At 49.0% G+C, this 13,296-nt stretch overlaps 1 protein-coding gene across 8 annotated transcripts in view; it reads left to right on the top strand.

Annotated features, from left to right (window-relative positions):
* Positions 1-11,515: 11,515 nt before the first annotated feature.
* The window catches only part of LOC118581271 (zinc-alpha-2-glycoprotein-like), a 38,100-nt gene continuing 36,319 nt past the window's right edge, over positions 11,516-13,296 (top strand). For 2 of the 8 annotated variants that reach the window (XR_004944678.1, XM_036183284.1), the window contains exon 1: positions 11,523-11,876. Coding sequence is in view for 7 of the 8 variants with exons in the window: in XM_036183284.1 (XP_036039177.1) it covers positions 11,777-11,876 (100 nt within the window). In the remaining variant the exon portion in view is untranslated. Of the gene's footprint in view, positions 11,877-13,296 lie in introns of all 8 variants that reach the window. The other 6 variants (XM_036183329.1, XM_036183322.1, XM_036183309.1 and 3 more) reach the window with 5 other exon arrangements.

Raw genomic sequence — 13,296 nt, forward strand, 5'->3', positions numbered from 1 at the left:
AGGCTGGCCTCGAACTCACAGAGATCCTCCTGCCTCTGCCTCCCGAGTGCTGGGATTAAAGGCGTGAGCCACTACTGCCCGGCCAAGAAATGTTTTACAATTTTTAAAATAAATTCAGTGAATCTGTTCTGGGTGGTCTTTTTTTCTAAGACAACTTTCAAACAATAGTTGCATTTTCTAGCACGCACCTACACTAAACAACAAGTTTGATTTTCAGCTCCTCTGTTGGATATAAGTGCCCCTCTTGGATACTGGCAAATTCAGTCTGGGTGATTTCTTAATGATTGGAAAGACGTGGCTTGAGATAAATTCCCATCTGATATCGATGCTTATAATAAGGTTGGGATTTTGTTTGGTTTTGCAAATGTTTGCCACTACGTTTCGACAGTTTTCCGTGTCAGTCGTGGAGAACTAAGGTGAGGAGCAATACTAAAGAGTTAACCATTATGCCAAATATATATATTTAAGTGTTTTCCAGAAGCCTGATGAACAGTGAGCTTTATTGATCAGAATAACACTTGGTTATGGAAGTGGCTGATGCTGAGTAAATCCTGGTTATTTTTATTAGATAAATTCTCACCTATAGACCTAAACTGTTAGCCTGTTAGTGTCTTGCTATAGTTGAAATATATTAAAAATATGTATATAGTTGTGTTTCTATTGTATGCACAATGAAAAAAAAAAAAAAAAAGATGTACCATTTCTCCGTTGTGTGTTGAATTATGTAGGAAATGTTTTCTGAATGACTCAGAAAAAAATGTTTTAATGGAAAAAGTTCCTGTGGATTTTGTGTGTGTGTGTGTGTGTGTGTGTGTGTGTGTGTAGTAGCTTGACTTCTGTATTGCTAGTTCAAAATCTGCATCTAAATAAAACTTCCATGATGTTAGTTTTGATGTGTGCCCAATTTGAAAAGTTTATTGAAATGTTCCTTTTGTAAGGAAATACAATAATCTTACATTTAAAAAGGAATAAATAAATCTTTTTTTTTAAGTTTTATATTAATGGGTTTGCACTGTGGAATCTAAAAGGAGACTGCTCAGACCTACAGCATGAAAATGATTAACTGTAAATCAACACCCCTGTAAATCGGGTGGGTCTACTCCAAAACAGACACCGGGATGAAAGGGGTTCTGTTGTTGTTGTTGTTGTTGTTCTCGTTTAATTTTTTTTAATAGATAAAAGTCCTGAGAAAGAAGAAGCGGTGTTAATTCTTGAATTACTTCGCTTCAAGTTGCCTCAGGCTCTGAGACTGAAAGACCCCCCCGACACCCCTATAGTAATGCTATGTTTGTAAGGAACAAAAGACAGTTCCAGGAAACAGAATGGCCCCACCACAGCCCAGATAGCTATTAAGAAATGTTGCTCAACCCTTTGATGGACACTGATTGTTCTCAGCCAAACCTTCGTCAATGCCCTGTTGTGCAAACCCCCTAAGAGCCATTGGAAATTCCCCAGCTTGTGAGATGAGGCACGAAGGAATTCAGCTAGAAGGCAAAGGTGTAGAGATAAGCAGGATGTCAGGGACAGACCACCTGGCGTCAGTACGGGAGGAATTCTAGATAGGGGTTGAGTCAACACACATATCTGGTTACCAAGGAGACCCACAAACCGCCCTGAGCCTGAGTTCACGCCCTATTGGATTTATACTTGTATACTCGCGCCTCGCTTTGTCCAATTAGAGCTCTGTAACCATTCGCGCCTTGTTTGAATTATCCAATCAGAGCCCTTTGACCAATGCTTTCTGCTTCTATACCCGCGCTTTTTGCTATAAAAACCCATCTCACCAACCCAGAGGCGCGCAAGTCTTCCGAGAGGCTTTGTCGCCCAGGTACCTGTGTTTGAATAAACCTCGTGCTGTTGCATCTGATTTGTGGTCGCTGCGTGCTCCTTGAGACGGGGGTCTCACCTGAGGGGAGATCCCTCCGGGGGTCTTTCATTTGGCGAGCCAGCCAGGAGGCAGAGACCCTCTACTCACGGACCACCAACCCACCATCAGGAGGTAAGCCGGCCGGCCTCGGTATTTGTGTTTAAGCTCGAGCCGTCCTGTGTCTGTTTTGTCTCTGTGCTGTCTGTTCTGTGTTCGAGTTCTGTTCCTGCGCAGCGTCCGGAGGGACCAGGAAAGGAGGCGGGCAAGGTCTGCCGTGAGGCCGGGCCGCCTGATTGTAGTGCCGGGAGAGGAGGCAGGCAGACTTGTCGTGAGGCCGGGCCGCCTGAGTCCCGCACTAGGGTATCTCCCCTAGTGTTCTGTATCGGGGTGAGGCTGAAGGGGCTGACGAGCCCGGACTTCGCTCACCAACCCTGGAAGACGTTCCACGGGAGTCTGAAGTCCCCTTTGGGGCACGGTTTTTCGGGGCCTCCCAGGTATCCGAGGGATACGTGGTGTTGGCAGGGGACGGAGGGCGCAAACCCTCCCAACCCCCGACTGAGTTCTTGCTTTCGGTTTTGCGCCGAAGCCGCGCAGCGCGATTTGTTGTCACGTCTGTTGTTTGTCTGTTTCTTGTTTGTTGCCTAATTCTTCTTTATCTAGACACCAGAATGGGACAAACCGTCGAAATGGACCACCCTCTGCGAGGCCGAATGGGTTAGGATGGATGTCGGCTGGCCCCGAGAGGGCTCCTTTAACCTCTCTTTGATTTCACAGGTTGAAGGGAAGATTTTTGCCCCCAAACCCCACGGGCACCCAGACCAGGGCCCCTACATAGCCATCTGGAGATCCCTGGTGGAAAACCCATTTCCATGGGTCAAGCCCTTCCTCCTAGGTCCCTCTACAACCCCTTTGGCTTCTCCCCCGCCCTCTGCACCTCCTGCGATTTCTTCCTCCTCTTTATACCCTATACTTCCCCGCAAAGAGGGTCTCAAGCCTTCCGTCCTCCCCCCGACCCCGACTCTCCCCTCATTGACCTCCTAACAGCTGAGCCACCGCCTTATCGCGCAGCACCAGCCACGCCAGCCGCGGGACCGGAAACAGGGACGCCGGCCATCGGAGGGGCAGCAGCCCCTGAGAGGATGGCAACTAGCAGGAACACAGGGGGGACCCCGGCTCCCTCACCCATCGCCGGTCGCCTTCGGGCCCGCCGGGATGACACCCCCCTGGAATCCAAGGCCTTTCCCCTCAGAGAAGGGCCTGGCCGCCACCTCCAGTACTGGCCATTCTCGGCCTCTGATCTCTATAACTGGAAACAATTTAACCCCCCGTTTTCCAAAGATCCCGTGGCGTTAACCAACTTGATTGAGTCTATCCTAGTGACCCATCGGCCAACCTGGGATGACTGCCAACAGCTTTTGCAGACCCTCCTGACTGTGGAGGAGAAGCAGCGGGTGTTCCTGGAAGCACGGAAGCTGGTCCCCCGCGAAGATGGGAGACCTACCCAGCTCCCCAATCTCATTGACATAGCTTTTCCCCTCACGCGCCCAAATTGGGATTATACCACCGATGAAGGTAGGGGACACCTACGTCTCTATCGCCAGTTGCTCTTAGCGGGTCTCCGTGCCGCTGCCAGGCGGCCCACTAATTAGGCCCAGGTAAGAAGCACCATCCAGGGAAAGGAGGAGACTCCAGCCGCATTCTTAGAAAGGCTAAAAGAGGCTTATAGAATGTACACCCCCTATGATCCAGAGGACCCAGGGCAGGCACCAGGAGTTATCCTGTCATTTATCTACCAGTCGAGCCCAGATATCAGGACTAAGTTACAGAGGTTAGAAAGACTGTCGACATTGAATCTTTCGGATCTGTTGAGGGAGGAGAGGATGTGGCAGAAACAGGATGAGAGGGACAAGAGACGACACAAGGAGATCAAGACACTGGCCGCCGTAGTGTTGCAGGGCCAAGACAGAGAGGGAGTTAGGATGGGAGAACGAAGGCGACCCCCCCCCTTGGAGAGGCAATAGTTTCAATCCCCCCTCCCAAGGGCCCTCGGCAGGTCAGAGAATTTTTGGGCACGGCCGGCTACTGCCGCCTCTGGATTCCAGGGTTTGCTGAACTGGCTGCCCCCCTATATCCTCTCACTAAGCCGGGAATCATGTTCCGATGGGAGGAAGAACATCAACAGGCCTTCCAACAAATTAAAAGAGCATTGCTCGAGTCACCAGCCCTGTGCCTACCAGATCTAACCAAGCCCTTTGAACTATTTGTGGATGAGAACTCAGGCTTTGCTAAAGGGGTATTAGTGCAAAAACTGGGGCCCTGGAGGAGGCCGGTGGCCTATCTATCCAAGAAATTGGACCCGGTAGCCACTGGATGGCCCCCTTGCTTACGCATGGTAGCCGCTGTTGCAGTCCTGCTCAAGGATGCGGGTAAACTGACTCTGGGTCAGCCAATGACTGTGCTATCCTCCCATGCGGTGGAAGCCTTAGTCCGGCAGCCCCCAGACAGATGGCTCTCCAATTCCAGAATGACTCATTATCAGGCCTTACTGCTGGACACCGACCGAGTGACCTTCGGCCCCACAGTTTCCCTCAATCCGGCCACCCTACTACCCCTGCCTACCTCCTCGGGGGAGCATGATTGCCTCCAGATCCTGGCAGAAGCGCACGGCACCCGTCCAGACCTGACCGATCAACCATTGAAGGACTCAGACTATGTCTGGTTCACGGACGGGAGCAGCTTCCTCGAGGAAGGGATGAGAAGAGCAGGAGCAGCTGTCACCACTGAGTCTGAGGTGGTCTGGGCCTCGCCGTTGCCGGCTGGAACATCGGCCCAGAAAGCGGAGCTGATTGCACTCGCCCAGGCCCTCCGGATGGCGGAAGGTAAGAGACTCACAGTCTATACTGACAGCAGATATGCCTTCGCCACTGCCCATGTGCATGGAGAAATCTACAGACGGAGGGGCCTCCTGACTTCAGAAGGTAAAGAAGTCAAAAATAAAAAAGAGATTCTGGATCTCCTACAAGCACTATTCCTCCCACGGCAGCTCAGTATAATGCACTGTCCAGGGCACCAGAAGGGGAACACAGCGGTGGCTCGGGGAAACAGGCTGGCTGACCTAACCGCCCGAGCCGCAGCCTCCCAACCACCCAAGGAAGGGCAGCTGTTGATGCTCCTGCAGGGTCACCCGCCGCCTAGCAGAGGCCCTATGCCCTACAGCTCTGAGGACCATGAGCTAGCAAAGAAAATGGGGGCGGAGTGGGACTCTGAGAAGCAGGCTTATACAAAAGAAGACAAACTAGTCATGCCTACTTCCCATACTCAATACATGCTCAAGTTCCTTCATGCACTGACCCATCTAAGCAAGGGCAAAATGAAGGCCCTACTGGCCGACGAGGCTTCTGGGGCTATACTACTGAACCAGGACCAAATACTCCAGCAAGTGACCTCTAGCTGTCCAGCATGCGCCCAAGTGAACCCCGGAAAGGCCCACTTAGGCAAGGGAACCTGCCTAAGGGGCCATCGCCCTGGGACTCATTGGGAAATAGATTTCACAGAGGTAACGCCCGGACTCTATGGCTACCGTTACCTCCTGGTTTTTGTGGACACCTTTTCTGGATGGATGGAAGCATTCCCCACCAAGAAGGAAACAGCCAACGTCGTGGCCAAAAAGCTGTTGGAGGACATTTTTCCCAGATATGGGATGCCCCAGGTAATGGGGTCCGATAATGGGCCTGCCTTCGTCTCCCAGGTAAGTCAGAGGGTGGCCAGATTGCTGGGGATTGATTGGAAGCTTCATTGTGCATACCGGCCCCAGAGCTCAGGACAGGTAGAATGAGCTAATAGAACCATTAAGGAGACTGACCAAATTAACGCTTGCAACTGGCTCTAGAGACTGGGTGCTCCTACTCCCTTTAGCCCTTTACCGGGCCCGGAATACTCCCGGACCCTATGGTTTGACTCCCTTTGAAATTATATATGGGGCCCCCCCCACCTATTGTGAATTTCCTTCATCCTGACATTTCGTCCTTCGCCACCAGCCCTACCTTAGAGGCACACCTCCAGGCCCTCCAGCTAGTACAGAAGGAAGTTTGGAAACCTCTGGCAGCGGCCTACCGAGAGCAACTGGACCACCCAATAGTCCCTCATCCCTTCCAGATCGGGGACTCCGTCTGGGTTCGGCGACATCAGACCAAAAATTTGGAACCACGGTGGAAGGGACCATACACCGTCCTGCTGACCACACCAACTGCTCTCAAGGTCGACGGGATTGCTGCCTGGGTCCACGCCTCCCACGTGAAGGCTGCTTAGGAGATTGACCCGACCAGTGCCAAGGAGTCCACATGGAAGGTACAGCGCACTCAAAATCCACTAAAGATAAGACTCTCTCGTGCCTGATACTCCTCCTTACTCTCACCCCTCTCCCAACCCTGGGGTCAGGATCCCCTCACCAGGTTAAAAGGCTCACTTGGCAAGTTATATCCCAACCGGGGAGACCATATGGTCAACCACAGCCAACCATGCCCCCCACACCTGGTGGCCACCCCTAACTCCCGATATTTGTCAGCTGATAGCGGGCCTGGACGCTTGGGACATTGCTCATTTGAGTCATTCTGACTTCCCGGTTCGCACAGCCCTGTCAATCAGGCCTGGGGGAGGATGAGGCCATTTCCCACAGAGGGGACCGGGATGTATCAATGCAAACACCCGTTGTTCCTTGTCCACTTATGACTTTTATGTCTGCCCCCGTGATGGCCGCAACCGGAAGGAGGCCCGTAGATGTGGGGGATATGAGGAATTCTTCTGCAAACAATGGGGATGTGAGACCACCGGCGGGGCCTATTGGAAGCCCAGCTCTAGTTGGGACTTGATAACGGTGTCTAAAAATTATTCCAGCCCCAACAAATGTACAGTCAGCACTGAGGGAACTGTCCCCTTACCAATTGTTATCTCTTTCACTGAAAAGGGCAAGGAGGATAGAGGATGGCAGTCCGGGCATACTTGGGGACTCAGGTTTTATATGACAGGGTTTAACAAAGGCCTGACCTTCAAAATTCAGCTCAAGGCAGAAACCACCCCCCTGTCAGTTGGCCCCAACTCGGTCCTCTCAGATCAGAAACCCCCATCCCAGACGGGACAGGGTAAGCAACTCCTCACTCCCACTATGTCACCCAATATGAATGTTCCCAACATAACTGCAGCCCCAACAACTGCGGCCCCCACCAGGACCCGCCTAGGGACAGGGGATCGACTCTTTGGTCTACTGCAAGGAGCCTATTCCACCCTAAATGCCACCCAGCCTAACCAAACTCAGGAATGTTGGCTATGTTTACTCTCCCTCCCTCCCTATTATGAAGGGGTAGCAATACAGGGCCCGCATTCCCAGCTGGACACCCCCCCCCCCCCGCGCGATGCCTGGGAGAGACCCAACATAAGATGACTCTGTCAGAAGTATCTGGACAGGGACTATGCGCCGCTCTGAAGGAAGAATGCTGTTTCTATGCTGATCATACAGGTTTGGTCAGAGATAGCATGGCGAAACTCAGAGAGCGGTTGAAGCAGAGACAGAGATATTTTGAACAACAAGGATGGTTCGAGGGATGGTTCCGCAGGTCCCCATGGCTCACCACCCTCATATCGACCATCATGGGCCCCCTGCTGATTCTTGTGCTTATTTTGATGTTCGGCCCTTGCATTTTAAACAGACTTACTCAATTTATTAAGGAGAGAATTTCGGTGGTTCAAACTCTGGTACTAACTCAACAATATCAACGACTCCATCAGTCAGAGACTGAACCACCACCCCCGGCCCCTCGCCTTTATGCATCCCAATAAATGAAAGATTCCATTTAGTTAAAAAGAAAATGGGGGAATGAAAGACCCCCCCGACACCCCTATAGTAATGCTATGTTTGTAAGGAACAAAAGACAGTTCCAGGAAACAGAATGGCCCCACCACAGCCCAGATAGCTATTAAGAAATGTTGCTCAACCCTTTGATGGACACTGATTGTTCTCAGCCAAACCTTCGTCAATGCCCTGTTGTGCAAACCCCCTAAGAGCCATTGGAAATTCCCCAGCTTGTGAGATGAGGCACGAAGGAATTCAGCTAGAAGGCAAAGGTGTAGAGATAAGCAGGATGTCAGGGACAGACCACCTGGCGTCAGTACGGGAGGAATTCTAGATAGGGGTTGAGTCAACACACATATCTGGTTACCAAGGAGACCCACAAACCGCCCTGAGCCTGAGTTCACGCCCTATTGGATTTATACTTGTATACTCGCGCCTCGCTTTGTCCAATTAGAGCTCTGTAACCATTCGCGCCTTGTTTGAATTATCCAATCAGAGCCCTTTGACCAATGCTTTCTGCTTCTATACCCGCGCTTTTTGCTATAAAAACCCATCTCACCAACCCAGAGGCGCGCAAGTCTTCCGAGAGGCTTTGTCGCCCAGGTACCTGTGTTTGAATAAACCTCGTGCTGTTGCATCTGATTTGTGGTCGCTGCGTGCTCCTTGAGACGGGGGTCTCACCTGAGGGGAGATCCCTCCGGGGGTCTTTCAAGACCCCCGTTCAGCAGCAAAATTACAGTTATGAAGTAGCAACGAAAATAAATTTATGGTTCGGGGTTCCTAAGACCATCGGAAATATGTGTTTTCCGATGGTCGCGACCCAAAGGATCGAGGAGGAAGCTTCCTCTATCTTTTTTTTTTTTTTTGGATGATGATAGTTTTAAGATGCCAGAAAATGGCTTCTACTCTTGTGGCTGAGCGAAGCGTCCCTCCTCTTTCATCACACACAGGATTATGAACGAAGCCCTGTTAAAGCTTTCTGCATTTCATTTGTGGAAGCCGGAGGGACTGAGCCCCAGCTAAAGTGTTTGTGGGGGCGGGGGAGCTCCTGTTTTTTCCCGGATTGTCCTCTACGACAGCAGGGGGTTTGACGCCGAGGACAAAGAGGGGCGCGGTGGAAACGTGGCGGCTGTAGCTGCGCGGACTCCAGGCTCCCGGCGCAGCCGCCCCGCCCTGCCCTAACTCTCCTGCTAACTCGGATAACTTATTAATTTCTACACATCAGGTTTTACCGGCTCAACTCAGACACTAATTGCGCTAATGAGCCGCCTGTGTGGAAACAGAGCGGCTGCTGTTTTAGGATCGTTCTGTCTCGGGTTCCGGGCTGAGATGCTGACTCCGGAGTGTGGTGTTTGGCTCTCCCGTTTCAGATACAAGCATGCTTTTTCTTGGTCTGCGCTTTCCTGCGCCAGACACGCAGACCCTCGGGCTCTGTGATAGGATAAAGGAAACCAAAAATGCCCAAGATAGTATACTCGCAGGATTAAAGTTAAAACCTTAGAGAAACTTGGAAAGCTAAATCTTTTTCCTCCCATCCTCTTGTCTCCCTCAACTACCCACGAGCTGTTTCCCTGAGCTAGAATATGTTTCTGTTGTCATCTTAACATTTTATTTTAGTTTCGATACAGTTTTTACGTGATACCAACAAAGAGCGCTAAGTCTTTGAGATTGACAGACTTCAACAGGAAATCACAAGACGATGACCGCTGCGGACCCTGAAGAGATGCTGAGGTCGCTCTGCTGGGTCTTAACGTCTTTGGAGGTGATCGTTCCCACTCCATCCTGGGCACACATTTCCCATTGGACGGCTGCTTTGGGTAAGAATAACTGATGTCTCTGCATTTGAATATGTCATTATATATAAATGTTTATAAAAAATACAAACATGTGAAGGTTTGTAAAGACATTTTTACCTCTACTATCTCTTTAAATACAAGCTAGTAACCAAATGGGTTTTTTTTAAGATCCAATACAGGGCTTCTCTCCTATTTTCTAAGTTAATAACTGCTGTCTCTACCTGAAAATAAAAAAGGGGAGGTCTACCTATATGGCTATAAAAAGATATGGCATTAAATAATAAAATATGGATATGAGATAAAAAATATTTAATAAATAAAAATTATATATAAAAGATACAAATTATAAATAAGAATTTATATATAAGATTAAAGTAGACATGTTTACAAAATGAATAACTTAAAAACCTTCATAACTTTTTTATAAGTTATGAAAGTCTGAGTAAGTTACTTAAAGTACATAAAATTATGAAAAGACATAATAATATATGATAATAAAGTTTCTAAGGTCTAAGATTAACCATTACTAAAAAAAATAATGTATGCCAAATTTATTTTAAAATATCTGGCTTTTTAAACATTATGTAATAGTTATGCGTTTCTTTTGTAGTACCTGCACTGCCCTCTAACTATACTGGGATATCATCCACCATTCCTAGCTGTCATTGGTGACTCAGTACCAATATGTACCTCTGATCTGAATAACCCATGAGGACTATGGCTTTGGAGTCTGGGAGGGATTCACTGTACAGATTTTCAAATATTATCAATTCATTCATCACTTGGGTTTTCCAGTCTCTAATTACCCACAGGTTACCCCACTGGATGGACATTTCCCAGTGTACAGTGACAATCTGCTGCTGGGGTTTCAGAATGGAATTCCCCCTTGAATAGTGTGCTCCACAGCTCTAAAGAACTCTGTGCCTCCAAATGGATAGCCTGAGGTGCTGATCAACTTCTCCTGGAGGTGCCCACCTGGTCTGCATGAAGATGACTTCCTAGGAAACCTTCATAAGCCTGATCCTGTTTTAGAAGTAGTCTTCAACCTTCCTGATGCTTTTATACAGTTCCTCATGTTGTGGTAACCCCCAACCACAAAATCATTTTCATTGCTATTTCATAACTGGAAGTTTGTTCCTGTTATAAATTGTAATGTAAATATCTAATATTCCCGGTGGTCTTAGGGGACCCTGGGAAAGGGTCATTTGACCCCCAAAGGGTTGCACCCCACATGCTGAGAATCACTGTGTTGTAGTGTCTCCAGAGGGAAATGCTCAGCCAAACCTTTGGCTGTTAGACAGCCCTGGACAGTGTCTATGGGATTTTTGGAGAAGATGAACAGTTATGACACGGTCATCCTTTCACAACATATGTCCATATATGTCACTGCCTGGGAGTCCCTGACCCAACAAATGCACACTGCCCATTTTGTTGATCGGTTTGCTTATAATACTTCTGTGGCTTCGGCAACACAAGAATGTATAGACACAAATGCCGGCCGGCGGTGGCACACGCCTTTAATCCCAGCAGAGCCACGGGGATCTCTGTGAGTTCATGGCCAGCCTGGGCTACAGGGTGAGTTCCAAGAAAGGCACAAAGCTACACAAAGAAACTCTGTCTCGGGGAAGAAAAAAAAAAAAAGAATGTACAGACACAAGCATTTCTTCATTACACCCTTTAGAAGCTGTGGTATTGCACCTAGGAGATACAGTACAAGCAACACAATATCCGTTAATTCCATGGCTCTACACATGTCTGTGTTACTCCTTGAAACTATAATGAATCAGAATGGAAATGGGATAGAATTAAATCACTTATGGGGAATATGGTGTCACAAGAATGTTAGTTTAGCTTTATTAACACTCAGGTAATTAGTTACTGACCTGGGCTGTGTCATCACACATTCAATTCCCCTTCAGCCCTGGTTAAAGATTTATTACAGGAGGTACAAGGATCTGACCCCTTTTAACATCCTTCAATGTCCTTCAGCATTATGCTCAAGCTATTTATGTTGATGATTCATTTGACAAAATTAGGGGGCATTTGTTGGTGGAAGGGATATGGGGGGTCTCTTAGACATACAGACATGAATTGCTCATCTCACCTTAAAAAAGAAAAGGGGCACTATGTGGGGAAATGGAGCAACCTAGAACCTGACTCTCTCTGGACCTTTTATGGACCGGCTTTGCCGCAGGCTGATGGGTGGAGCTAAACCATGGAGCTGACGTGACTGGCTTTGTTTATCACGAAGCCATAGAGAGCAAAAAAATGAAAGCCAGTTCTGTAAACCCCAGAGAATACGGACTTACAGTCTTCCTGTCTGTCTCACTGCTGTTCCCGGTGGATTCAGGACTATGCTGCCCCCGGGGTGAGCTTTGGGCAGGGTGGGGATCAGGGTGGGGGATCGTCCCTGGGTCGGGGCGGGGTACGGATTGAGTCTGAGAGCTTGAAACGAGGGAAGAGTAGAGGAAGGAGAAGGGGCAGGATGAGGAGGGAGGCTTTACTAACTGAAGAATAACTCAGCCCTTTTGTAAAACATGAGGGTGGGTTGGCCTAAGTGGTGTGTTCACAGATTGGGGAGCTTGAGGGTACTTGAGTATAGGTGTGCGCTGACTACTTACTACACTGAAATCAGGAAGCCTCTGCAGGAAGGAACTGTCTGCTCTTTGTCCTACATCTGGGCCGGTGGCCTTTCAGGGAGGAAATGGGGTGTCTGCAGCTGGGGAAGGGTGAAGGGAGTCTCTGGCACAGTGACCAGAGATGGGTGAAGGATTTTAGTGTCCCCTGCCCTCCCCTCAAGACATGAGTGACTGCACAGAGACAAGGGCTTAAGCCCTGGGGGAGGAGGGAGCGGGAAGGGGGCGGGCCTTGTGGTGAAATCAGTAGCTGGAGCGGGAAGGGAATGACTTGCCAAGAAGGTGAAAAGGGCCTCAGCAGCTGTGGGGAACGAAATGGAGGGTGGTGTGGGGGAGGGTGTGCAGGATCTGGCCTGTTTGGAGGGAGGAGCCGGGGGCTGGAGTTAAAGGGCAGCTTCAAGTCACCCAGCTGAGAATCTCCTCTCCATTCCCTGAATCCCTAGATTGTTGTAGAAGATTGCTCTTTTAATATTTGGAAGAATTGCTGCTGTTGTTGTTGTTTTGTTTTGTTTTGTTGATGTTGATGTTTGTTGTTTGAGACAGAGTCCCACTATGTATCATCTCTGGCTGTCCTGGCACTTGCTATGTAGACCGGGCTGACCCTTGAACTCCTAGAGATCTACCTGCCTCTGCCTCCCAGTGCTGGCATTAAAGGCAGGAGCCACTATGCCTGGCTAGAAAAATTTATCTTCTTAATGGGAAACAATTTCTCTGTGTGTGTGTGTGTGTGTGTGTGTGTGTGTGTGTGTGTGTTTCAGCATGTGAGTGTGCAGGGTATTGCACAGGACAGAAGAGCAGTTGTCCTCTATTGTCCTGAGGCAGGGGCTCTCACTGATCCTAAAAATCATGGTTTGAGCAGGCTGGCCAATGAGTTTTCAGGACTGCCTGTCTCTGCTCCTCAAAGCTGGGGTTACAGGTTTATAACTGGACTCCTGAGAGACCTGGGGGGAACTTAGAGACAGAGAATGGAAAGGGATAAGGAGCTTATGGACCAGAGAGAATGTGTAGATGAGATGGAAGATGAGGAAGAGTCAGATGGGGAAGTACTAGCTGGGTAAGAACGAGATGAGAAGAACCCAGATGAGGCAGAATTAAGACGAGAGAATTAAGATAGAACTTAGAGGGAGCAGTAGATAAATGTAGAGAGAAATC

This window comes from Onychomys torridus, chromosome 1 (assembly GCF_903995425.1).
Source record: "Onychomys torridus chromosome 1, mOncTor1.1, whole genome shotgun sequence".
Lineage (NCBI taxonomy): Eukaryota > Metazoa > Chordata > Mammalia > Rodentia > Cricetidae > Onychomys > Onychomys torridus.